The sequence below is a fragment of the Epinephelus fuscoguttatus genome, linkage group LG2, assembly GCF_011397635.1.
Source record: "Epinephelus fuscoguttatus linkage group LG2, E.fuscoguttatus.final_Chr_v1".
In the NCBI taxonomy this organism is placed as follows: Eukaryota; Metazoa; Chordata; class Actinopteri; order Perciformes; family Serranidae; genus Epinephelus; species Epinephelus fuscoguttatus.
In genome coordinates this window covers 40,089,862-40,117,205 of record NC_064753.1, presented here as the reverse complement: position 1 = coordinate 40,117,205, position 27,344 = coordinate 40,089,862, and the positions used below count along the sequence as shown (strand labels likewise).

At 42.2% G+C, this 27,344-nt stretch overlaps 2 protein-coding genes across 10 annotated transcripts in view; one reads left to right on the top strand and one right to left on the bottom strand.

Annotated features, from left to right (window-relative positions):
- Positions 1 to 16,794, bottom strand: part of myo9aa (myosin IXAa) — a 163,459-nt gene extending 146,665 nt beyond the window's left edge. For all 7 annotated transcript variants that reach the window (XM_049597461.1, XM_049597481.1, XM_049597489.1 and 4 more), the window contains exon 1: positions 16,406 to 16,794. The gene's annotated coding sequence lies outside the window, so the exon portion shown is untranslated. The remainder of the gene's footprint in view (positions 1 to 16,405) is intronic.
- A 2,793-nt stretch (positions 16,795 to 19,587) lies between these two features.
- On the top strand, positions 19,588 to 22,897 carry senp8 (SUMO peptidase family member, NEDD8 specific). Of its 3 annotated transcripts, none has more exons than XM_049597779.1 (2): positions 19,588 to 19,722; positions 21,491 to 22,897. In XM_049597779.1, exon 2 carries the CDS (start codon positions 21,512 to 21,514, stop codon positions 22,175 to 22,177), a length of 666 nt encoding a protein of 221 aa, XP_049453736.1. In that variant the 5' UTR covers positions 19,588 to 19,722; positions 21,491 to 21,511; the 3' UTR covers positions 22,178 to 22,897. The 3 variants fall into 3 exon arrangements, with proteins under 3 accessions (XP_049453736.1, XP_049453727.1, XP_049453720.1); XM_049597770.1 differs by lacking the exon at positions 19,588 to 19,722 and adding an exon at positions 19,863 to 19,992; XM_049597763.1 differs by lacking the exon at positions 19,588 to 19,722 and adding an exon at positions 20,095 to 20,428.
- The last annotated feature ends 4,447 nt before the right edge of the window (positions 22,898 to 27,344 follow it).

The window sequence follows — 27,344 nt, the reverse complement described above, 5'->3', positions numbered from 1 at the left end:
GCCTGCTTCTCAAAACTGGGGGCATGGCGACAGACATCTACTGTATGTAATATACTGTCTAAGTAAGCCATAAAACCCCACTTCAAAAATCTGAACGTAAAGCATTGACATAAAGATATGTAAAACCTGCAGATGTGAGAGTGAGACAGAGAGCTTCATTAGTCAAAGCCATAAAACTAAACAAGTGTGAGCTAACAGTTTAATGGTTCACTGTTATCAGCAGTCAGTGGTGTGGAGGGTTCTTCAAGGAACCGGCTTGTGACTGTAACAACAGGCCTGATTACATGATAAAACCACGACACAATTACATGTGATAATTATAGAAATCAAACCATTTTCCAATTAAATCTTAAGCACTTAGTTTAAATGTATTTTACAGGTCATTGTGAGTCTCAATTTCTCAACATGCCTGTTTCTGTTTCACTGACAACCTTCCTGTACTCCTCTTTAGTCAGTACTAACACATGCTATTATAAATGTCTGAATTATAGTCTAATTAAGCTACTGTATGTGGAGACACATGTACTGTGTGAATGTTGAGCACTGGTGTAAACTGTTGAGTCTGAAACAAGGCCCTTGCTCTTGGCCTGACCTCGCATTTACATTTTATTGTTTTAGAGAGTGGAAAAATGTGTTTTTCCTTTCAGACTCCATCCCAGCTCTGGAAATATCAATATGACGCTGCACAGTCTATGTTTGGCCGGTGGAATAGGAAAAGTACACCACCCCGCAATAAAACAGGCCAGCAAATGGAAGGCACATCATCAACAGCTGTTGCTTTAAAGGGCATTAAGTGTTTAAGGTTTAATGGTTCTCTGGGAAATCAATCCAGAAATGTAGACGTTGACTTCAATTTTCTTAAAATATAACAAAGACGGTTATTGAATTAGTTTTTTTCCAGCATGTTTTTAGTGTTAAGAGTAGAAACATTCAAACAACCTTGGTGAATCTGAGCTGTGGAAGAACTTTGGAAACTATCAACAACCATAGCTGCAGCTAAAGAAATATCACACTTACATGCCCATTGAAACCATGTTAGATGTATGTAAAACACATGGGTGCATGTGCCCACTGGCATGAATATGAAAGGAAAGAAAACCTCATAAAAATGGTAAGGAAAAAGTCATTGGGAAGTTGAGCCCAGCTGATATATTGGCCAACATTAGCTCACTGCAGACAAGTCAGCATTGCTGTGTATGTCAGTGGATAAATGACATGACATTTAAGGACAGAAATCCTTTGTAAAGACGCGCTTTTAAAGTGTCACCATTCTACTGTTTGTCCACCAGGAAACCGTAAACAGGAACTGACCTTTCGCTAAGCCCCGCCCTTTTGCGATTGTCCATCGAGATGTTGGAGATAGCATGGAGCCCACACTGTAACTAACTGCACTCTCTAAAGAAATATTATCATATTTTTGGAGAAATGAAAGAGTGATTCCAGAGAGAAGCAGACAGAGGGGTCTACAGTCTGTGTTTGAAGGATATATCCAGGATGTCAAACTGACTCAGCAGCAACAACAGGTTAAAAAGACAAAGATAGTTAGAAGCTAAAGCCGAACTATAGGCTACAGATCACAGTGTAAAAGTGAACCACCACATCACTGCTGATCGCCACAGAAGACAATGAATATAAAGGGAAACTTTGCTGATATTGAACCAGCTGTGTGGCATCGCAGTGTGTGCAGATGAACGGAGTTTGGCTCTGTCAGCGCCAGTCCTAGGTCAGCACTGTATTTCGTATGGCGCTGACTTCAAGAGAGCAACAGCCAATGGAGAAACACCAACACTCACGCCAAGAATCACTTTGACCAATGGTGTAACTTCATCACTTACGTACTCAAGGACAAACTTTTGCATTTATAGGGCTCGTCTGCAATCTGAGGTCTTGCCAAAAATCCAAAGCCATCCCATTTATTATCATGTATGACGAAGAAAAGCATCAAAATTCTGACATTTAAGAACCACAAAAGCAGCAAATGTTCAGCTTTTCTGCTTAAGAAAATACTAAAATGATTGTGTGGTCTTTCTGACGATCAAGTAATTGATTAATTGCAGCTCTAATTTAAGGGATCCTTATCAAAAGAAAATTAATATCTGCTGATGTATAATTTCTTCTTTTTAAAACTTTCAAATATCAATGTTGGTATCAGCCTCTAACATCTTGCATCGGCAAATAAAGCTACGCTAAAAACTTCACTAAATACTGACGAAACCGGTAAACAGGCAGCGGTCGGCGAGGGGAGATGAAAGAAGAAGAGGGAGGAGAAGAGGAGGAAGACAGTGAGGGACGAGGAGGTATCATTGACCTGGATTATGCACACTCCATTTCCCCCTCAGAAAGAGAGTCTGTTGGGCCAAACAGATCCATTCAGCCGCCCCTGGCCTGGGGGAAGACAGCGCCGAGGAGCAGTCAGGACACCAGAAAGTTTCCTCCAGAAACATACGAACCAGCAGCGAGGCTGTGTGTATAACAACGTGTATGAAGTATGCCTACATACAGTGGGATGGGTAACAAGTTGGGAGCTCATCTGCAAACACAAACACTCAGAGTAAAGAAGGCCAAAAGGACTCATCTTGTCTTTCATAGCTGAGTGGAGATGAGCAGTAATGACTGTAGCTGCTCACACAGCACAGTGCCAAGATGCCTCCAACCTCTCAGTGATGAACGCGCATGTCCTCTAATGTGCATCGAGAGATCAACACTGTGTCTTATTTTAAATACCTGTGACGAGGTCAAGCGTACACACAGACAAAAGACATGGAGACATGAAAAGAGTTCCTTTTCAACCTCCGGGTTCGTTCATGGACTCATCATATTCATGGTCAATTAGCTGCAGTGAATTTGATCAAATTAGCTGCCAAAGGTTTCTTCTGTGAAGCGTTGCATAACGATACAGAGGGAAGAATTCTTCCTTGAGGGCATTCGACACCTACATCGAGAGCTATTTCAAAGACATCAGTCTGAATCATGGCATACATGAGTGGGCACCAGTGATCAAAGGGGAATGTTATAATGCAAGATATCAGATTTTGGAAATGCAAAACTACCCTTATGGAGATGTTTGCAAATCAGTGTGTATTATGTTGCCAGCTGAGAGAAAATTACACAAACCCACCGAAACAAAATCAGACAGTCTTACATCCCTGTGTGATACTGTGCAGTCAGCTGTCTCCTCCTGTCTAAAGGCCTCTTTTAAATGTAAATCATCATAAACTGAATTTTAAAGGAACTGAAAGCAAAAGTTTTACTGAAATGGGAACAAATAAAGATTACTTTCTGTATGAGCTTCTGTTTTCAGGTAAATTGTTTGCATGCAACAATACCTTGAAACTGAAAATACTGACTTCAACTTAATCGCCAGAAAAATATTTGTAAAGTAAGTATTTGCAAACCACTGACACGTTACAACTGCACATTATTTTGCTGCGTATAAATTAAAACTACATTTCTCAACAATTCTGTGGTGAAGATGTGGTTAGGTTTCGGCACAAAATCATTTGGTTATGGCTAGGAAAAGATCATCTCTTTGGTTTAAGACACCAGTGTTTGGTGGCACAAAAGCCACTGGGAAAGCAGGGATGTGCCAGTAGGGAACACACAGGTTAAGGGGCTCAAACGCTGTGATGTATCAGGTGAAAAACATCTCAGTTTGGTGACACAAACACAAATGGGAAATGCTGTGATGGGCTGCTAAAAAACCCAGGTTTGACGGGTCCAACACTGCTGGGAAACGTTGTAATGCATTGGGTGAAAAACACCAAGGTGCAGTGCCACAAATGACACTGGAAAATGTCACGGCATGGTGCTAAAACACCCCGGTTCACTGGAATACACTGGGGTTCAATGGCCCCCATATCACTAGGAAACACTGGGATGTGCCGGGTAATAAAACATCCTGGTTAAGTGGCTTAAATGTTGCTGGGAAATGTTGCAATGTAACGTCCAAGTTCAATGGCTCAAACATCCAGGAGTGATGCCACAAATGCCGCTGGAAAATGCCCCAACATAATGATAAAACACCCCGGTTCAGAGACAATTACTAGGGTTTATAATAATAAATAAATAATAAAGCTTTATTGCAGACACAGGTCCATATAACACAACATACAGTATAAATAGTATAAAAAAGGACACTCAAACATCACTAGGAAACATTGCAATGTGTTGGTGAAAAAAACATCCAGGTTAAGTGGCTCAAATGCTGTGGGAATCACTGGATGAGTCGGTGGACAAACCCAGATTCGGTGACACAAACATCACTGAGACATGCTGTGACGTGCTGCTAAAAATACCCAGGTTTGATGGCTCAAACACTGCTGGGAAACACTGCAATGCATTGAGTGAAAAACACCAAACTGCAGTGCCACAAATGCTGCTGGAAAATGCCACGCCGTACTGCTAAAGCAGTTCAGTTCAGTGAAAAACACTATGGTTTGATGGCTCAACCATCCCTGGGAAACACTGCAATGTGTCGGTGACAAAAACCCAGGTTCAGAGCCGCAAACACCGGTGGAAATGTTGCAAAGGGTCTCCAAAAAAAACAGCCAGTGTTGCTGTTGGCTGGCGTCCCACCTAGGTGATGTGTCATTCACAATCCCTTTCACCAGCAAAGACAGAAGTCAGCTAATACATTATGTCACTTTAAAAATGTTGATATGATACATATGAAAGTCTTTTGTTCAATTTGTTTGCGTTTTTTCTGTCCATTAAATCCCTTGGTGATGCAATAAGAGAATAAAAGTAACACTAAGTGAATGTTCAGTTCAAATCAGCACAAACAATGTGTGTCTCTGCCAGCTGATAGTAATGACATGTCATCATGTCTAACTCGGGGTCTGAATGTTGAGCATAATTTTAAGCACATCTGTTTAGAGTATTAGGAAAAAAACATGACCTGTAATTACAGGGCAGCGCTACAGTGGCTCTCGCTGAGGATGGGGGCCGACTGCTGTCTTTCTGCCTTCAGCAGACCGCAGGCTTTTTGAAATCTGAGCCTGGTGGTGCAGTCGGAGCCGCAGCCGACAGAGAGACAGTCAGAGCTGCAGCGTGATGATAACGCAAGTTTGGTTTTCAGGTTTCAAGGAGATGATGGAAGATCTTGGCCAGAGTCTCCGGAGAGGCTTCGCATAATGTTATGACCTCATGGTTTACTGCACACCCAGAGCTTGTGGAGAGATGATGTGGAGCTGCATTTTGTAAACTGTGGCCAAAGAAGAAATAAACTAAAGTTTCTAGGTCATAGGAAACTTCCATCCTCAGATACTCTTTCACTTTGTGCCATCAATCTGAGATCTGCATGTTATTCTGTGAAGAAACACTGGACTATACATCTCACCTATTTCTCACTGCAGCCCGAGACTTCCTTCATTTCCAAGAACACCCTCTGACGACCCCAGACAACATGCATGATCTTGTTTCATTTCGTCAGGTTTCATAAGTTTGTGCAGAAAGTGATGATAATAGCAATAGAAAATGAGGACCAAGAGTTTGTGGACAAGAAAGAACAAGCATGTGAGCCTTTTGAAGAAACAAACATTGATATCTCTTCATATTCTAACGTGGATTTCTTCCTCTGTGATTATAAAACACTGGTGCAAAATGATAACCTGAAGAACCACATAATTTGTTGCACAGATCCATCTGAGAAGCTGTCATTGGGAACTGTTGGGAAAAGGGCAGGCGCTTTCAAATAATACTTGGCTGTAGGTGACTGGAGGAGCCATCTGTCCATCACCATCTATCTTGGGCCTGTTGGGAGAAGAGCGAAAACATCTGTTCCATCCGGAAAAGCTTCAATGCCATTCTCTACTCTTCTTTTAGTGAGAGAAACACTCCAGTTCTGATATAAGTGAAGCTATTGCAGCATCCGCGCTAACCTCTTTAGAAGCCGCTACTGTCTTGTTTTGAAGGAACGGTTATCTCTTGATGTCGTCATCACACAGACCTAAACCATCCCCATAGCTGCCACTAGCTCTGCACTGCACACCGATTGGTTCACAATGGAGCTGCAATAATTGGTCGAATAATGAGATGTCAATAAGATGATCTCAAGAAAATTAGTTGCCAAGTATTTGTTAATTGTTTCAATCACTTTCAAGCAAAAATGTCAAACCCTTGCTGGTTCCAGCAACTGAGCAATGTGAGAATTTGTTGCTTTTCTTTGACATTTATGATAATAAATGAGGAGTCTTTGGACTTTGGACCGTTGGTTGGATTTTCATGTGATCTTGTGATTCTCATTTTATCTCATGTTATCAGGAGAATCCAGCTATCGTCCAAGGTAAGCAAAATGAAGAGTCTATGGTGCGCCCAGTAGCTCAGTGGTTAGAGCAGGTATCCCATGTACAAAGGCAATGTCCTTGCCGCAGCGGCCAAGGGTTCAGTTCCAGTCTGCAACCCTTTGCTGCATGTCATCCCCTTTCACACTAAAGTCTGTTCTGTCCAATAAAGGCAAATAGGAAAAAAAAATCTTAAAAAAAACCCCAAAGATGAGTCTATAAAGAAGCCGTAACTCTTAAATTCTCCCGGAAAACTGATGGACACCCTTGTTTTAGGTTGCTTAAAATGCTGGAAGAATCTCAACATGACACCATGCAGCACCAACATTTAACTAACTATCCGCAAGAATGAGGAAAAGCAAAACATCAAACAAAAACATGAACCCCCAAATTCAAGGATAGATTCAGGGCGATTCATTCATGATTAATCCATTGTTTTTTGCATATTACTTGAGCAAAAATAGTTAAAACTGTAATTTCCCATAGGCTGAGGTAACATTTTTAGATGTCTCTCTATGGACCCGTAACAATCCAAACCCCAAAAATGAGGGGTGTAACGATCCATAGGTCTGGATAGATATATCAAAGTGAAAACATCCATCTCTATTGTCATCTTTACGATGTGCTTTTATTTTGAAAGTCTGCGTCACTGTCAAACAATAGCAGGCAGATGGAAAGCACCAAAGAGAAGGATGACAGCAGTGTGGAAATATTTTCGATTTCTGAGAAAAAAGGCACATGCCATTATGAGATAAAACACAACGTAATGTACCTGCCTGGACGGGCATCTCACTCCGATTACTTCTCACTACAGCAACATTAGCTGCTCTGTATCAACAATGTTGGGCTAAATTAATGTGCATGCAGGCTGAAATTCAACCGAGCTGTTCTGTAGGGAGACGCAGTGACTAAAACCAATGAAGAGTAAGAAAAATTAAATAACATATGTTGAGCTATGAATAGAGTCTGCTAGCCGCTAGGCTAATTTATGCAATGTAAACGTGCTAAAGCTAATAATGTGTGGCTAGCAACAACAACTCGTGTCTCTGAACCTTGACAGTTATTACTGAGCTGAATTTGACACTTTTGTTAAACACTGCTGTTGTTAATCCATGACTTATGGCTGTTAGGAGTAGTTTGCCTTCAGGGCTTAAAGCCAGATAGACCTGAAGTGTTAGGGAAATGATGATAGTTTGGAAAAGCAGGGAATCATCATATTTTAAAAGCTAGAGGCTGCGAATGTTCTTGACTTTTTTCCCCAGTTAGTGCAGTAAATGTTTTGTACATTTCTCTCAACACTCGACAGAATCTCATGATTTAAATATATAATATCCAATAATATCCACTTTTAAATACACTTATTCCTCCAAAGAGACCACATACCTACGGAAAATTAGCATCGAGAACAAAACTACTAAGTCCACTCTCTCAGAACAATACTTCATTCTCCCAGCTGAGAAGGTCAAACAGTCCAACTCTCCATCTGAGCCCTTATTGAGAACATACCAGCTAAGACCCTGTCACCAAAACGTAGCTCTCAAGGAGAAACTCATTACAGTCTGGGGCTCCTCTCATCGCTCACCTGCTCTGTAGTGCAGCTCAGCCAGCGTGACATGTAGAGCAAAAATATTTGCTAAGTTGAGACAGCTTCACTATTAAGGGGGCTCTTTTCAGGCTGAGTGGAGGACTCGGACTTTATGGAGACAATAGGAACCCTCTAATCGTCTCCAGGGTGTCTGACCATAATCGTTCAGCCGGACCACTAAGTCACTGCAGTGAATGCCCGCCCTGAAATGCATCAGTGGGTAATCAGGATGAATGCAGGTGGGTGCCAAAGTGAAAGGACAGGGACATTAAACTGAACATTGTGGCACAACAGGACTCGGCAGAGTTCAGTGGAGGAACCATACATCATTCTGTCAGGGTAACTGTTATGACCTGATGTTTTAATGATCAAACAATGGTTCCTTTGAGACTGCCAGCTCCTGTTTGTTGAGACTGAAACTGAAATGACTTCCACTTTCCTGTGATACAGCCTTTAAAACCAGGAACAGACAACCATCCATCCATCCATCCATCCATCCATTTTCATCCGCTTATCCGGGGCCAGGTCGCAGGGGCAGCAGGCCAAGCAAAGCACCCCAGACGTCCCTCTACCCTAACATTGCTTTCCAGCTCCTCCTGGGGGACCCCAAGGTGTTCCCAGTCCAGATGAGATATGTAATCCCTCCAGCATGTTCTGGGTCTGCCCCGGGGAATCCTACCAGGAGTGAATCTTATATTCCATCATTTTCTTTAATAAAACCAATATATTTTATTCCACAACACTTACAGGCCACAAATCCATTAACAGTTAGACTCAGGAGTAATCTCAAAGTAGCCTATATCATCTGCTCAGTTACTGCACTGATAAATACAGTATAGATTAGACAAGAGGAGCATTCCAACTATTAGCGAGCACGTCTCGGGCTGCATTTGAAACCCGTCTTATCGCAGCCTGTTTGTTGTCAGTTAGCCACAACTATCTGCGCTCTTCCTCCCCTCTCGCCTCATTCTGACAGAGCACAGACTACAGACTACTGTAAACTGACAGAATTCCTCACAGATAAGAGCAGCAGGGTACTACACAGCTCGAGACTTTCTCCCTTCCTGAATGGAGGAGAATATCTGATCTGGTGAGCACATTTTATTCAACAAAGGCAATGTTCTCGTTCAAAATTTCACTGCAATGGAAAAACAACTCCCCACAGTTTTTAAGCCAGTTCTTACTGCGCTCCTGATGTTGGTGAGGCACATCCCTTCCTTTAGCTCCACCCCTCTCTTTTAAACAACAGCCTTACCTTTAATGAAAGTAAATGTACAAAAACAGTTCGAGACTGCTTCACATCAGATTTATTCCCTGTCCTTTAAAATAAAAATGATATTCATGCTTTTTGCCTTTTGTATAGGGCAACTCAAGTATGACAGGATGATCAGTTGTTCAGTGAGTGGAGCAGGTCCCATGTACAGAAGCAATGTCCCTGCCGCAGCAGCCATGGGTTCAATTCCAGCCAATGGGCTTCTGCTGCAAGTGGTCGCCTCTCTCTCCCTCTTTCACGCTTCCTGTCGTGAAGGCAAAAAGCCCCAAAAATAATCTTAAAAAATAAATACATATATATACGACAGGATGGCAGTGAAGGGCCACAGGTTGGAGTCAAACTCAGGCCGCTGAAAGGACTCAGCCTATGAGGAGCACACTCTACCAGGTAAGCTAGAGGTCGCCACAAGATGCTGAACTTTTGTATTCCATCCATCCATCCATCCATTTTCATCCGCTTATCCGGGGCCGGGTCGTGGGGGCGGCAGGCCAAGCAAAGCACCCCAGACATCCCTCTACCCAGCAACTCTTTCCAGTTCCTCCTGGGGGACCCCAAGGCGTTCCCAGGCCATATGAGATATGTAATCCCTCCAGCATGTTCTGGGTCTGCCCCGGGGCCTCCTACCAGTGGGACGTGCCCACAACACCTCCAGCTGGAGGCGCCCAGGAGGCATCCTGATCAGATGCCCGAGCCACCTCAACTGACCCCTTTCGACGTGAAGGAGCAGTGGCTCTACTCCGAGCTCCCTCCCGATGTCCAAGCTCCTCACCCTGTCTCTAAGGCTGAGCCCAGACACCCTACGGAGGAAACTCATTTCCACCGCTTGTATCCACAATCTCATTCTTTCGGTGTGATGGTGCCAACAGAACCACATCATCTGCGAAAAGCAGGGATGCAATTCCGAGGTCCCCAAACTGGATCCCTTCCTCCCCCCGGCTGCGCCTTGAGATCCTTTCCATGAAGATCACAAACAGGATTGGTGACAATGAACAACCTTGATTGAAGGGACAACTTCTGTATTATAGAAGGTTTTTCATTGATAACACAAGATTCCTCAGGGCAACTCCAAACTCCATCATCTTCCAAAGACCAGTGTTTCCCTTTCTTTTAACTTCATGGAAAGGAAAATGCAGCAGAAGCTTTACAGTTGGTAAAGGACATTGACAACCATTGCTTTATTGTTTGTTTTAAACCCTTAAAACCTGACTAGCCTGTATCCCCGAAGTAAAAACCAACACATCACAGAATTTCTTTAAGGTTTTGAAATTATATTTGGCACTGAGTGGGTGTCACAAAACCTAAACACAATACAATGACACACTATGATGCTGTACACTCCAGGGGCCAGTGCTGCCATATTAAGACGTCAAGAAGATAATCACACTTTTAGCTGATAGTTAAAAAGGTGTCATGGCAGCACTGCTCTGCAAATGGACAGTATTGTGTACCATTACATAACAGCACATGCCTGGGGATTAACCGTGGGCCCTGTCCTGTCTGTACCATAAGGCTGTGGGGGGCCACAAGCTATTGTCACAGCTGTGTCACAGCACACGCACAAAAATTCTGCAAATCACAACTTCAGCTTCCACTGCTCCGCTGCCAAATCCCGGCAGTAATGGGGCCACTGGCAGCTGGAGGCCTCAGTCGTTTAACCTGATAATAATACCTGTAGCTCAGGACTATTAGGAGAACTTTTACTCTGCGGTGTTGCAAAACAAGACATTGGAGGACGAAATTTAATTTAAGAGCCACACAAACTGAGCTTCCAAACAGATCACTATTGTTTGTTGACTCCATTTCCCATTTAAAGGTTTTAATTAAAAGAACTAGTTAAGCTCATTTTCACATAAACAAAATTGCAAACAACAACACAATGCACTTTCTTCTCTCCGTCTCACTCCGGCTACTGTTAGCAGCAGTGAGTTAATGAGGGGAAATGCAAAACGTGGGGAAGCTGAGCCTTTGAGGCCAAAGCCTCCCTCATATAATGGCCTACTAAAGAAAGGGGAGCTTTGTTCAGTGTGCAACACAAGCAGGTTCCTCTTTAATGACTTCATGTGCATGCCAATCACTTACGCCACACAATCCCATCATGAGGCCGCAACACTTTTCAGGACATCCCGATCATGTGAGCCGGCAGCACGTGACTCCTGTTCTGCCCCCAAAACACAAGCTGCGACTGGGTTCAGCAGGTAACACCTCAGGGGCTGATGGTGGGGGTCAGGCCTATTTTCAGATTGTGTGAGAGACTCTGTCCCTGCAGGAGCTCACAGGAGCTGCTGTGGATGTGAAGGAGTCGCAGTGCAGGGCTGGTTTTTACCTCAATTATAACAAGAACAAAACGCCCTGTCTGTCTGTATTCATGCTCATAAAGAACAAAGAAATGAATCTGGGGATACAGACCATGGTAACTGTTGTAACCGTCTTCCTGCGGTTGCAATTTTACAGAGACTGCAACTACTAAACAGTGGTAATATATTGCATGTAGGCCTATTTAATCTACGGCTGTGGAGGGGTCAGCAACAAAACATATTTAGAATATTTTCACTGCTCTACCTCAATGTCACACTGTGATTTCCAGGGGCAAAATGAAGCAGATATATTGCTCTTTTCAAAGCCAGACTCCATTGAGAAAACCAGTGATTTAACACTGCTGAAAACAGGAGCTGCTGGTCTATCGCTCCTTGGTCAGTTGTTTTGTTGGTGTGTTTGTGTGACTTCGGCATGTACAAAGATTAGTTCGGATTCACCAAAGTCACACAGTAACACAAACCGACTAACTGATAAGACTAGGAGTAGACCAGCAGCTCCTGTGTTCAGCGAGCTAAAATTACTGTTTTTGTCAGTGGGGTCTGGCGGCTTTGACGAGAGTGCAGTTGGACCCCAATCCACAGCAGTACATTGCTTAGCTTCTGTGTCAGACTCCAGCCTACTTCTCCAAACTGGGGGTGTGCCGACTGACATCTACTCTGCGTAATACACGTACTATGAGTTAGAACCCCATACAACCCCACTTTAAAGAATGCAAACTCTCCCTTTAAGCACACTAACAATCACTAAGTATCTGGGTCACAGTGAACATTAAGCAGGAAATGAACCAGATCTGCCCTCTTCAGTTCGAGATGTATTATAAAATCATGTGCTTACAAAAGTTTGTCAGTTAAAACAGTAAAAAGATAACAGCAGAAAACCCCAACATGATGATAAATCCCCAAAATAATAACTTAAAGCTGATATGCTGATTATCTATAATAGAAGTGCACTGCTGTGGTCACCCCAGCAGCGATAAGTCTCTTTACCTCACTCTAAATTTGATAGCCGTACAAAAGGTCTACAGAATTATTCTATAAAGCCACAGACACGTTTCACTGTCATAAGAACATGAGGTTATATATAAAGATAGAGCTGTTCTGCTGCTGATGAATTTCTTATGACACCAGGGTTTAAAAACTGCAGTGATGGTTTGCTCTTATGCCTCAGCTGGTCTGCATCTGACGGGTGCTGCAGTGTATTGATGACACACTCAAACACAGAGGAAGTGTCTCCTTTTTTAGAGATGTACGACGACATGTAGCTGACACATGCTAAAGGATGGAACTTGAGTTCTGAAGCACAGAAAAAGTAAGATATTATACAGATGACTCTTACAAAATCTCAGTCCTGTTTGCACTGTGACAACCATCTTTACTGGTGACTGATTAAGAGGAAGTCCAGCCAGTGGCCTCACTTTCAATGTGACATATGAATTTTTATGAACTTGAGCTGAACTCATGTAACAGTACGGCCATGCCCCAGGTTGTTACAGGAGACAGGACGTGATGTATAAGGTGACAAAGCCTTAAGGTATTTATTGTTTCCCGGAGAAGAACATTGACTTTAAAAGGTCCAGTGTGTAGGATTTAGGGGGAGATGTTGGCAGAAATTGTATCTAATATAATAGGTATGTTTCCTTTAGTGTATAATCACCTGAAAATGACAGTCACTGTGTTTTTGTCACCTTAAAATGAGCTGTTTATATCTTCATAAGGAGCGGGTCCTCTTCGATGGAGTCTTCCATGTTGCACCCCCATGTTTCTACATTAGCCCAGAAAAGACAAACCAAACACTGGCTCTAGATAGGGCCACTGTGTTGGCCACCATAGTTCGCAGCCCCCCCTGCGTCGAGCCGAACAGCGTCGGAAAAACACAGATTTTTAACTTGAAACTGCCTTATTCTGTTGGTGGTCACGGGGGGGCTGGAGCCTATCCCAGCTGACATCGGGCGAGAGGCAGGGTACACCCTGGACAGGTCACCAGACTATCACAGGGCTGACACATAGAGACAGACAACCATTCACACTCACATTCACACCTACGGACAATTTAGAGTCACCAATTAACCTGCATGTCTTTGGACTGTGGGAGGAAGCTAGCCTGGAAATCCAGACCCAAATCTAGAAAGATTTAGGGTCTGGCTATGAGTAATGCAAATGGCCCAATTCGAGGGGCGGCACCAAGACACATGGCGCGCTGACATGGGGAGAACATGCAAACTCTGCACAGAATCGATCCTCCACTCTGGGTTTTCCTGTTTCCAAAATGTTTGGTAAGCATGGGTCAAAGTTTCTCCCATCAGGTGTCATTTTATAGATCACAAGTCTTTTTGTGGGAAGTGGCGTACACCTCTTTCAAGCCTCGTTTTGTGCGTACGCAATGTTGTGTGGTTCGTGGTCCGTGTGTTGTGGAGGGGAGGAAACCTCCACAGATGATTTGGCTCCTGGTTAAAACCTCCTGAACATCTAAATCTAAAGTTATCAGAGAAGAAAGGTGAGCAAACATTAGCCAGTGCTAGGCTAGCAGCCTGTCTACAAAAAGCTGAACAGTGTTGAAGAAACACTGATTTGTAACATGACACTGCTTTATTCAGTGTTTTTACTGGTTTAAATCACTGGATCTGTTTGCTTTGGAGAGGAAGAGACCTCTGGGGATAATTGGGCTCATGGTAAAAACCTCCTGAACAGCAAACACTTAAGGAATCCTAACCAGGAGTTCACGCTTGGCACATGGATTTTTATCTGGTTGCAATCTGCGTTCATCACTGCTAGATGCATCTAAGTCCTACACACTGCTCCCTCAGTCCAAGATTACGTAGCTGTGACGATGAAAACTTTGTAAGAAGTGCTGCATCTTCCTGGCAAAAGTTTGTGTACTTTCAATCTTAGGAGGTTACACGCTTTCTACCAGGTATTTCCAAGTCGAACTAAAGAAGCAGATTGTTTTATTCCAGTGCTCCAAAATCTTCACATAGCCACAAAATCTCCCTACAGATTAGCTCCAAACTGAGCTCTCAACCTTGTGAACCACAGCTCCGCTCTCTCAGGTGGTGTCGGTGATATCGCCCGACACAGACGCAGCCCGACGTGCTACAGACTGAGGCCAGTCTTTTAGAAATAGCAGACAGAGGGGGCCTGTGGGGTGTCAGATGTCGACAGGGACCAGTTGCTGGAGTCTCGGCCTGCGCCGCCTCTCATGCTCACAGCAGCTGTGTCTTCTCAGACCTCACATTCCTGCAGGACAGACCCACTTTACTCTCATCACCTGTGCTGATCTGAGAGCGGCGCGGGCTCTCAGGGGGAACCTCAGAGCTACTCGAATTAAAGTCAGTTTCTTGGACTTAGACACAGATATGAAAGGATACAGGGATCCAAAGCAACAATTGTAAGTGGTTTTACGAAGTGAAAAAACAAGAACTTGGCTGAAGTAAGGCACCAATCCTGCTCTACATCCAAGGAAGTAGATTTTGTTTGAACTTTGGGGGGGTGCGTATAAAACAAGGGAGGTTGGAGGTCCTCCCCGAGGACATACTGAGCGCCAAACACTTCATTTCTTCCCTCTAGTGAGTGTTTTATGCACGACTTTGTGCCTTTCCTGCTTCAATTTAATGTGCAAATGTCTAAGTTTGTCAAAATAAAAGTCCTCTAGTACTTTCATGTCATTATTGTAAGGAAAAAATGCACGTTCCAAACATTGAGAGGGACATGTCCTCTGCGCCCCCCCCCCGAATCTACACTTCTGTCTAAATCTCAAAGGGGTACAATTATATAATTCCTCCACAGACACACTACAGTGTTGGAAGAAGATTAGGGGCACGCTGGCTGTTCATGGGTTACTGACCATGAATTGCTACGTCCCCGCTTCCAGTCCAGCTGAGGACCTTAGCTGCATGTTCCTCCCCTCATTTTCCTGTCACCACTCTCCTGACAACTCCATAATAAAAAGGCCTAAAACGCCAGAAAAGAATAATCAGCGAGTACGACATGGCACTGTTACTATAAACTCACCACCGAGCAGCACAGACACACTGAACACAGCCTCTAAAGGAGTGACAAAACATCTTAAAGCAACGTTGAAGGGATCTTGCACAGAATGATAATCCGGTGCTGCGAGTTTGCAGCCTGAAGTCGACTCTCTGTCCCAAGACGAGCACCCATGATTCAGCAGCTTCCTCACCCCATCAGACCTCCCTGTACAATTACAGCAGCTTTGCAGTCTTTATTGCCTCGGCTGCATTATAAGCTGTACTTACTGACCTCCACTAAATAATACATGTAAACATTTACTCCACCCTGCTGCAGCCAACACATTCAAACTTCATCCTGTGATGAACATGAATGCAAAACACCAGATTTGGGTGCATTATCTTAAATAACTGGATTTATGTAGAGCTATAGTTGCAATATGTGCATGGATCTGTTCCCTGTATTTATGCTGTATCATCCTGTATCATCCTGTATGTGCACTGAGATGTTGTCTGCCTTGTTTGTTTTAATGCACGACAACCTGCACAGGGACTACAGATGAATTTTAGATTTTTAGCTGAATCATATTGGTGAAAACTAGTGAGAAATCTGTCACAAATAAATCAATAAATTAATCAGAATGCATCGTTTCTGCAGGGTGTCACATGTCTTTATGGCTTTAGATGTAGGTCCAGCTCCCTGTAGACATGACTGAGCTGCAAACTTTTCACAAGCAGATATACCACACACACACCTCTGTTTGTCACTATCCATTCAACTAAAGCACCGACTGATGCCACACACACCTCAAACGCATGGAAACCATCTTGCAAATGAGTGCAGATTAAAAGCACAAGTTTCTTGATCCACTGGTTTCTTGCAGCCCCCACAGCCGCTCAGTGTTCCCCCAGTGGAGCAGCCCACCACACACACACACACACACACACACACACCAGTGTCCAACTACCAAACATCACACTCTTACCTCCAGACGTGAAGTCAGTTGTAAAGTGGGACTCAAGTTTTTCCGTGTGCTCTCAGGATGGCTTGCAGACAGAGCCACACACGCGCGCGCACACACACACACTTGTGGCCACACAAAATGCCTAAGTCTCTATTTAATTCCCTGCATTCCCTCTGAATTAATTTGTTTTCCTCTCCTTGTGCCGCCGCTCGCCTCCGAAACAACTCCTCCACATTCAGGTCCGCGCCGGATACATGCGCATTTTGTTGTTATTGATCCGTGCCGGCTTCGCTGTTGTTGAGTGTTTAAATAAAGCAGTCCTTCGCGGATCGGTGACGGTCGCTGAAAACTCCACTTTGCCTTGCTAATCAGTGCGGCCGCGGCGGGGACGCGCGGCTGTGCGCGGTCACGCTGCCTCCTGGGCGGGGAGAAGACAGAGAGGGAGGACGGAGCCAATGAGCCGAGCCCCCAGGACCAGGACCAGGGCTCAGGCTGCTGGGCTGGGTCTGACCTAGCGGCCACTCTGGGTACTGCAACTTCCGCCTTCATCACTTTCATAATATTCTCATGCACATTAATTGGAAAATTAAAAGTGATTAATACAATTTATGACCGCTAAAAGACTCAGATGAAGATGAAATTATAAACTTTATGGTGAAAGAAGATATGGATGCCTTCTCATAAATACTTAATGAATAAATTCAAATTGAATTTCCTCTTGGGAATTAATAAAGTATAGAAAATTTAAAAAACTTAATTAAATTAAATGAATAAAGTGAAGGAGATGTCCCCTGCCAGTCATACAGAAATATAATTGTAGAATAAATTAATTAATTAATGAAAATTGAATTGCCTCTGGGGCGGCACGGTAGTGTGGTGGTTAGCACTCTCGCCTCACAGCAAGAGGGTTGCCGGTTCGATCCCGGACGTGAGAGCCCTTCTGTGTGGAGTTTGCATGTTCTCCCCGTGTCAGCGTGGGTTCTCTCCGGGCACTCCGGCTTCCTCCCACAGTCCAAAGACATGCAGATTGGGGACTAGGTTAATTGGTGACTCTAAATTGTCCATAGGTGTGAATGTGAGTGTGAATGGTTGTCTGTCTCTATGTGTCAGCCCTGTGATAGTCTGGCGACCTGTCCAGGGTGTACCCTGCCTCTCGCCCGATGTAGCTGGGATAGGCTCCAGCCCCCCCGCGACCCTCAAGAGGATGAAGCGGTTAGAAGATGAATGAATGAATGAATGAATTTCCCCTTGGAGATTATTTAAATATATAAACATTTAAAAAAATAATTTAATTAAATTAAAAGTCAAATTGAATGAATAAAGTGAAGGAGATGTTCTTCAAAAGTATTCACCAATAGTCACATAGAAATATAATTGTAGAATAAATTAATGAATTAATGAAAATTGAATTTCCCCTTGGGGATTATTTAAGTACATGAAAAAAAAATCAAATTAAATAAAAAATGAAAATAAATTAATAAAGTGAAGGAGATGCTCTTCAAAAGTATTCAACAATATTCTCCTGCCAGTCACACAGAAATATGATTGTAGAATAAATGAATGAATGAATGAAAACTGAATTTCCCCTTGGGGATTTGAAAAGTTTTTTTTTTTTTTTCGGTAACATACATCTGGAGAAACAAAGATTATTTCACACAATTTTTCTCACAGTCAATAATCGAAAAAGGAATAGCCTGAAGCTACGGGCTTATTTTTGCCTATCCTATGTTAACCAAAGGATAACCCAGAATATCAACTATACCAAAGAAAGGAAATGAATAAATGAATAGTTAAATACATTATACTCTAAATCTGAACTAGTGGTTAAGTCCTCATTTCATTACTGTATGTTGGGCTTATGTGCTTTTGTTAAGTACGTTTTCCTTAATGTGCTTTGGTTTTATGGTGATGTCACTGTCTTGCTAATTGCGTTTGTGTGCTGTTGTCCTTGCTGATGTGCTTCGCTTTGTGCTTTTGTGTGTTTGTTTGTGGCTGTGTGCTTTGGTCTATGCTGTGTTTTATGCTGTACTTTTGAATAGCACGTTCTTAAAGTTTCTGGTTATATGGTTATGTCATTGTTTTATTAATAGTGCTTATGTCTTGTAGCTTTAGTGCCTTGCTATGTGCTTTTGTCCATGGTTATATGCCTGCTCTGTGCTTATGTGCCCCTCTGTGGGCATGCCATCAATCTGTTTTTATCTGTGCTTAATATGAAAATATAACTGGCTATTTCTGTGATTAGTATTAAGAAACAGTTGTACACACATTCTGCGCTGTTGTCACGTCAGGAAATTCTGGCAACACCTTTACAGATTTGTCATTAACCATACCTTTAACTTTACATTAGGGACTGTTTGTTACTTATGAGGGGTGGGGGATGGTGCAAAAAGGGGGAGGCATGCCAAATAAGTTTTTAAGCACTGGGGAGGGACTTATTTTTTGCTTTGGCTTAGGGGAGGGGCATAGATGTTGAAATGGTTGTATTTTGTATTTATTTGTCTGCAGTTTTTTTTAAAAGACATGCCTTCTGGGTGGGTTTGAAATCGCTAAAATGACACCATTAATCATGGACAGGCAGAAACTGTAAGAACAGAAGTTACTGTCGGATTTTCAGATATCTGACCACCCTTGGACACATCATGTGTGATTTGGCCGTGCAGTGACTAAGCAGCATGCATGATGAGAGTGAAAACTGAGGCTTTTTTAACTCCAGGATTCTGTCTTTAACTTTTAACTCCAAACATTAAGGGGTAGGTTTTAAAACTTTAATGACTGATTTATGGTGGAGACAGGGTCATGCATTTTTCACCTGTCACTCAGGGAGGCTCAAGGAAAAATATCTGTAGCTTCAGGGAGGGTCAAAATACTACTAGGCCTACTACTACTACTCCTAATACTACTAATGCTAATGCCAATTAGATCTAATATAACATCTAATAAGATGTGCATTTGTGTCACTATTCCGTTATTATTATTACTTTTATTATTATTATTATTATTATTATTATTATTATTATTATTATTATCATCATTATTATTATTTCTTCCTGATTATATGCCCTGACAGAGCATTTATTAAATATTTTTGTCTGGTGTGCTATCCCCCTGGTGCGCATGCGCTGACAGAGCATTTATTCTGCGTATGCACCACTGATGTATAAAGAAAACTCACCCGTTGAGCATATCTCATAGGAATGAATGAGGCGCCATCTTTGAACGCTGTATCCAGTCTCCTTCCAGTGATTGAGCGAAACAACCGGAAGTACGAACTAAATAACACGGCTGGGATTACTACCACTACACCCCACCTCTTAAAATGATGCTTCAACCAGATCTGAGTGTGTACTTTGTGTTTGTATGAGATTATAACGACCTGGAATGTGTTGATTTTCACATACGTGGCCGTTTTTCTGATTATACAACTTCTAAATTTACACACCGATAACTTTTAAATCATTGCAGGTTGAGAAACAGACTGGTAACGTGTCAGTTAGACGCATTGCGTAGGTATCACTGTCGCAAAAACGTTCAACGGTTTACGTTAGTCACTGCAATGAGGGACAAGACTGCAGTTTTCGTGGTACTTTTTATCTGAGTGTCTTTTACAGGTATGGACATTTAATCAGCCTCGTGTATTTTAATGTGTCAGTACACGGTTTTTGTTCCACAGGCTGAAATGACTGTTGAGCTGAGTTATTTAGCTTCGTGTGATGGTGAAAGTGGCCGTTAGCTAACCAGCTAATGCTAACGTTAGACCGTTTCATCCAAAACAAGATGAACTAAACGCATTGCAGTAATGTGACGCTCCGCAGTGGCATCACCGGACACCGGCAGCCTGGAGTCTGTCAGCTATTATGGCCGATCAAACATCGTTGTAAATAATTGATAATAGCATTAGCGTTATGTTTTAATACGGATACAAGTAACGTGTCTCTGGGTAACGTTAACGGTCAGCACCAACGAACCAAAATGGAACCATAACGGAATTACTCCGGTGTGCTCCTCGGTGAAGTTTAACTGGTTCTGTTGGCTTCTCTTTACATGGTAACGTTAAAACTTCAACACAGCCTCATCCCCAGATTCAGTAGTTGTTTCGATAACTATCAAATTAAGATCAATAATTGGGTTTGACTCATGTTCAGGATGATTTTTGTGACACATTAGAGTGACAGTGTCATTGTAAAACTGAGATTTCAGTTCATCTGTTTAAAAACAGACCAATGTCTACTGTATGACAACTTTTTCATTAATGATTATTGAAAAGATCATGGTCCCAACTAATCTTTGGTGTATAAACTGACACAAAATATAGAAATAAAAATGCCCATTTCATTTGCCGTAACCCAAATAAACACCTGCAAACTGCTTGTTTTCTGACCAACAGCCCAGTTTGATGACCTTTCTGATGATCTACTGATCAACGACTCATATCAGCCTTGCATAAGGGCTGCAACTTATATTTTCATTATTGATTAATCTGGTGATTACTTTCTTGGCAGTTCATTGAAAAAAAAAAATGGACGTAAGAATCCACATTACAATCACAATCTCCTAAGATCAAGGTGACATCTTTAAATTGCTTGCTTCTTTTGACCCACACTCTTAAACCCAAAGACACTTAGTTTGCAATCACATAAGACAAAAGAAAAGTAGTTGATTTTCACAATGAGGCAGGGCTGCAACTTATTATTTTAATTGTCAAATAATCTGTCGATCATTTTCTTGATCAATCGATTTGTTGTTTGTTGTAAAAAGATGTCGAATTTCCCAAAGCCTAAGTTGACTTCCTCAAATGTCTTGTTTTGTACAAAACCTAGAAACCAGAAAGTATTCACATTTAAAAAGTTTGAATCAGAGAATTTTCCTTTGTCTTTTAAAAAATTACTCAAACCGATTAATAGATTCCAGTTATTTTAGATTTGTTAAATAACTAACAACTAATCAATTAAACATTGCTGTGTAGGGCGAGAAATATTTGGCATTTGTACTAATTCGATAAGTAAAAAGTTAAATCAGTTATCGGAATCAATGTGGATTCATTTCCCGATGATTGACTTAGTAATTGGTGAAATATTTCAGACTAAAATCTTCCTCTGTGTTTTTCAGACTGACACTCTGTGTTGGAGGATGGACCCTGTAGTGCTGAGCTACCAGGACAGCCTGTTGCGGCGCTCTGACGTGTCCCTGCTGGAGGGACCTTACTGGCTCAACGACCAAGTCATTGGTTTCGCCTTCGAGTACTTTGCTGCTGAGCGCTTCAGAGTCCTGGGGGACACCATCACCTTCATCAGCCCAGAGGTCACCCAGTTCATCAAGTGTGCTTCCTGTCCCGATGAGTTGGCCCTGTTCCTGGAGCCGCTGGATCTCGCCTCTCGTCACTGGGTCTTCCTAGCCGTTAATGACAACTCCAACCAGACCGCCGGGGGATCCCACTGGAGCCTTCTGGTCTACCACCACAACTCCAACCACTTTGCACACTATGACTCTCAAAACGGCAGCAACTCGCTGCACGCGCGGCGCATCGCCAGCAAGTTAGAGCCTTTCTTGGGCGCAGGGAGAAAAGCGCTGTTCGTGGAGGAGCCCTGCCCGTCGCAGCAGAACAGCTATGACTGCGGCATGTATGTTATCTGTATCGCTGAGGCCTTGTGTGAGAAGGCCAGGGTGGAGGGCTCCCCACGCCTTCCTGTGCAAATCATCACCCCAGCCTACATCACCCAGAAGAGGGCTGAATGGTGCAGACTGATCCAGAGTCTAGCTCAGAACGACCTCTGCTGCTCGCTGTCTTTTCCTTAGCACGTTGATTGCCCCTCACTATATGCAGAACAGCTGTCAGCCTCTACATATCTACTGCTGGAGCATCTGAATGCACTCCTTGAATACAGTATATAACTCTATATGACCTTTATTTCTATTACAGTCTCTCTCATACTCCATAACAGGAAAAAAAGCTTAAAAAAAAAATAAAGGCAGTGTTACGAATGATTCATGAAACATTTGGTGTCATGTTTATGCCTTGTATATGCACAGCAACATACAATATGTAAACCTGAACACCAGCATGCCTATAAAGGAATTTACTCTCATGTACATATTAAGTGAGGATGGAGAATATGTCATGTCAAAGAGGAGGCACAGACGTTTCTTTTCTCCATTGTATGAGTTTGGGGCGAATGTAGAAATGTTTACACAGATTATTGCTCAGGGTCATTTTGAATGAACTAGAATTGACGCTAAGAATGTGAATCTTAACTTTGGCTCCTACTTTATGTCACATATTCATTCTGTTTCTCACGCCGAAAAAAGGCGTTGCGTCAACAACTTTTGAAACGTTTTAAAGAAAATCGCTGTATGAGGGTACGACGTGCAATGTGTGCTGTGACTGTTCATGGGGCAAAGGGCAATGTGGAGCGGTGGAATGTACGATATGTTCTCACGAAAAGCAAGTATCAAACTCGGTGTCTGTTGATCTAATAAATTTTATTGTTGTCACATTTTTGTTGACAAAATGGTAAATTTGGTTTGTGGTTTTTGTTTGAGGTCCCTGCTGTCGTTCTTTTCATCAAGTTAAATGAAGCTAATTTGTTCACTTAGGTTCAGGAGCAGGGCCACACCTCTACTAATAGCCAAGTCTACTTCTACCTGGTCAACCCATCCTGCTCTGTTTGTCTCAGATTCCTCAACCCACCCTCCCCTACCTCATACCTACCAACATTCCTTCATCATCTCTTCCCTTCTCCCCTCATCTCGTCTTATTCAGTGTGGTGCATACCTCTCCCATGTCTCATTCAAGGTACCGTCTGGGGGCCTGTAACCAGCTTGTCAGGAGCCCCCACACAGTCTCCCTCTGTCCGATTTCCAGTACATCCTCCCACATCAACTTAACAACCTAACCCACCCGTCCTCAACTACTAACACTTCCTGAATTACAATCAAACATCTAAACGACATGTTGTTGTGGCGTGGTCCTTGCTAGTGAAAGCCTAATTTAGGTAAAAGGTTAAATTTTCCTTCATATTTTCCATCTGCAAAGTTAACCTCTAAGACCCACTGGGCTGACAGCAAACCCTGCCGACATTAGAGGCTATAGTGGGCTGAGAAACCCAGTGTCATCTGAAACCAGAAGACCTAAGGAATCCAGTTGTCTCAACCATGTCATGCTAGCTTCTCGGGGAGGTGGCTAAGTAGTGCTCCAAAGTTAGGCTAAATTTTGGCGAGGGGAAAAGGGCACGGCCATTGTGACAGGGGTCCCTTGACCTCTCACCTCAAGATATCAATGAAAATGGGTTCAATGGTTACCTATGAGACATGCTATAGACATGCCCCCTTCGCTCTCATGCAATTCTGGGCAAAAACATAGATGTATGGAGTATAAATGTGTTATTTTTGCCTATTGTATTTGAATATTTCTGCATACTGGGGTCCCTAAACAGGCTTGGGATTGTATAAATTGGGTATGACTATAAAGCTGAGACTCTAGTGGATTCTGTGAGGCCAGTTTTATTCATGTGAGACAATGTTTGACCCCATATTAGCCATTTCATTGTAGTGAGACCATTTCTTTAAACTTTTTTTTGACCTATAGTGACCTTTATGGATAATCACAGCCTCATGAAACTTTACAATCACAAACTAGAAACCTCGGGCATTGAGAGGATGGATGACTCTCTAAGGAGTATGGGAAAAAAGGGGTGTTTCTCAGCAGGTTCCAGAACACAACTGTCCAATCACAGAAATGCAATTCTAAGAGAAATGTTTAAAGGTTTTGAAATCAAATCATGGCATGTTTTTAAGGTCTTGGTGTCTCAATGGGACCCACCACAGACCACCATATAGGCACTTCGACCATTATCATGGAGGTATATGATGGTCATTCCCACGCTGAATTATGTCTCATAAGTTGTTGCAGCAGATATTGGGTTGATACTGTTTGTAACACAGCTGTGGTGCCATATTTAAGCATTTTTGACCTCTTGAGCACTGATGAAAATGGTCAACAATCCCTCAAAAAATGCTTAAATTTAGCACCACAGCTGTGTTGCAATGGTATCAACCCAAAAATTGCTGCAATAACCAATGAGACATAATTCAGCACGTGAATGACCATCATACACCTCCATCATAATGTTCAAAGCCCCTATACACTCTAAACATTAAATACGTACCAAACCAAAACGAAATGTTTATTACAGATTTGTGACCAAAAAATCTTGACACAAAGCTGAGCTGTAGCTCAAACTAATCTTCAGGTTCCCAGCTTTCAGATGATGTTTATCACTTACATGTGGAACATACTGTTGACCTGCTAGCTCCCACTAAAGATCCTCCGTCCCCATAAATAAGACAAAAGTAGGTCTCAGAGGATTAACTGGATGTTATTTTGAATGAGCCTCACTTAAGTATTTCAAAATGTATCAATAGTAAATAATGATTCAAAAACTCTGCCTCAAAGGGGGAAATGAAATTACAACATAAATCAGGCTACACTGATTTTTAAAAAAGTAAACAGGAGTAAGTATCTGACAAAACGCTCTGGGCAAATGTTCAACTTTTTGGACAGTTTTCAACCCTCTTCGCTAATCTGTGTTTAAAATGTACTGAAGTTTGATCCCAATAGCTTATCCTTAATACAATATTACTGTTGTGGTTTGAAAGAAAGGAACATACTGTAATACTTACAAGACTGGAGCAGCCTGATGGATCGCAGCTAAATAAAGCTGAAACACATGAGGGGAAAAGTGTAAACTTCATTGTTTTCTGACTGCAAGAAATCCACACAGTTATTGTTCAGATGACTGAAATAGAGACTTTCACTTCACCAGTTCTAAAAATATTTAATCTTCATCTATTAAAGGCAATGGCATCAAAAATATCCACTGATATCATTTCCCCAGTCTGTGAATAGAAAGTGAGTTACAGTCCAAGCTGTCATCCAGGATTGTGTTTTAACTTTAGAAAGCTCACAGGAAGGCCAAACTGTTCTTTATTTACAGCTTCACCATTCAGACTCTCTGACATATTTATAAGAGAGCACTACTATCACAGCTGGAACAGGATTTAGAGTTTTAACATGGACAGACATGCAGCCAAGGGAGTATGTTTCACTTCACTGCATTCATTGTATTCCAGTATTAGTATGTACTTATTATATTATTACTAAAATGGATGTTATTGTAGCTACTGTCAACACTGTCTGCTCTGCATCTCTCTCTGGCTCTGGCTCTCTTTTGTCGTTCGATTAGATAAATAAGATTTAAACCAGCTTAGTGCAGAACCTTTAAGGCCAATTAAATGTTCCAGTCTCTGTGACAGGATTTGATGGTCAATTGTGTCAAATGCCACACTAAGATCTAATAAAACAAGTACAGAGACGAGTCCTTTGTCTGAAGCAATCAGAAGATCATTTGTAATTTTAACTAGTGCTGTCTCAGTGCTATGATGCACTCTAAATCCTGACTGAATTTCCTCAAATTAATTCTTATTATGGAGAAAGTCAAAGTGAAAGTACCTTTCAAAGATCCTTTCTCAAGGATCTCTGAAAGAAAGCGAAGATTAGACATTGGTCTATAGTTGGGTGTTTTTAGAAGAAGTTTAATGTCTAATAAGTGTTAACTAAAGGTAAGACTTCCTTAAGTAGCCTAGTTGGGATGGGGTCTAAGAGACACGTTGATGATTTAGATGAGAAGATTACTGAGGTCAGTTGCTCCAGCAGCAAGATTTGTGATATTGGGCTTTATAAATAAAATTGACTTGACTTCATTCTGGGAAAGGGGGCATATATGAAACCTTGGGTTTGGGGTTTTCCCCTGGGACATTTTGAGAGTCAAACACTTAAATTCCTGTATTCTGATGATTTTTTTATGCATAAAGTTTTGCCCTTTTTGCATCAATTTATGGTGTAATTTTAATGTGGGGGACAAATGCACATGTTCTAAATAATGCTCTAAATATCAACACTAACACCGCCATTGACGAGATATTCCAGCAATCCGTATTTTCACTGTTGTAAGATCTTACTATATAATGACAAAAACTCTGCCTGTGTGTGTCTGTGTGTCTGTTCCATGTTTTTCTCCTCACTGACTTGGTCAATCCATGTGAAATTTGGCACAGTGGTAGAGGGTCATGGGAGGATGTGAATGAAGCAATATTACATCAATTGGCCAAAGGGGGGCGCTATAGCAACCGATTGAAATTGTAAACTTTGAATGGGCATATCTCATGCCCTGTATGTCGTTAAGACATGAAACTTTGCACAGAGATGCCTCTCCTCATGAGGAACACATTTGCCTCAAGAACCCATAACTTCCGGTTCTATAGATTTTCCGCCATTTTGAATTTTTTGAAAAACATTTCAAATCGACCTCTTCCTAGGAAGTCTGACCGATCTGCATGAAACTCGGTGAACATAATCTAGGGACCAATATCTAAAGTTCCCTCTTGGCAAAAGTTGGAAAACTTACTAAAACTGAGCTTCTATAAGGCAATGAATATTGCGGAGGGCGTGGCTCATCACATAAAGGTGTATAACATCTCAAGGGTTTCACCCATCACCACGCAACTTTGTAGGCATATGACCACACATAATCTGAGGGGACCCCTCCATTATTGACCCCATCAAACAAAATGGGGGCGCTAGAGAGCTCATTTCTTATCTAGGCCTAACCGCCATATAGATTTTTACTAAACTTGGAAGATATGTAGAACAGGACGCCTCAAGGTGACTGGAGAAATTTAACTCTAATTGGCAACTGGGTGGCGCTGTAACAACAGAAAAATGCTTAAAAATGGCTAAAATGCGACCGATCGCTGTGGCTCCCCCTGTGGACCAATGTTGTTGTTTTTTTTCTAATGTTTGGTATGACTAAGTCATGGTATGGTATGCCGTACATAATCACGGAAACTGTCAGTGTGTCATTCTGTCAGTCAGTCATTCTGTCTGTCCCATGTTTTTCTACTCACT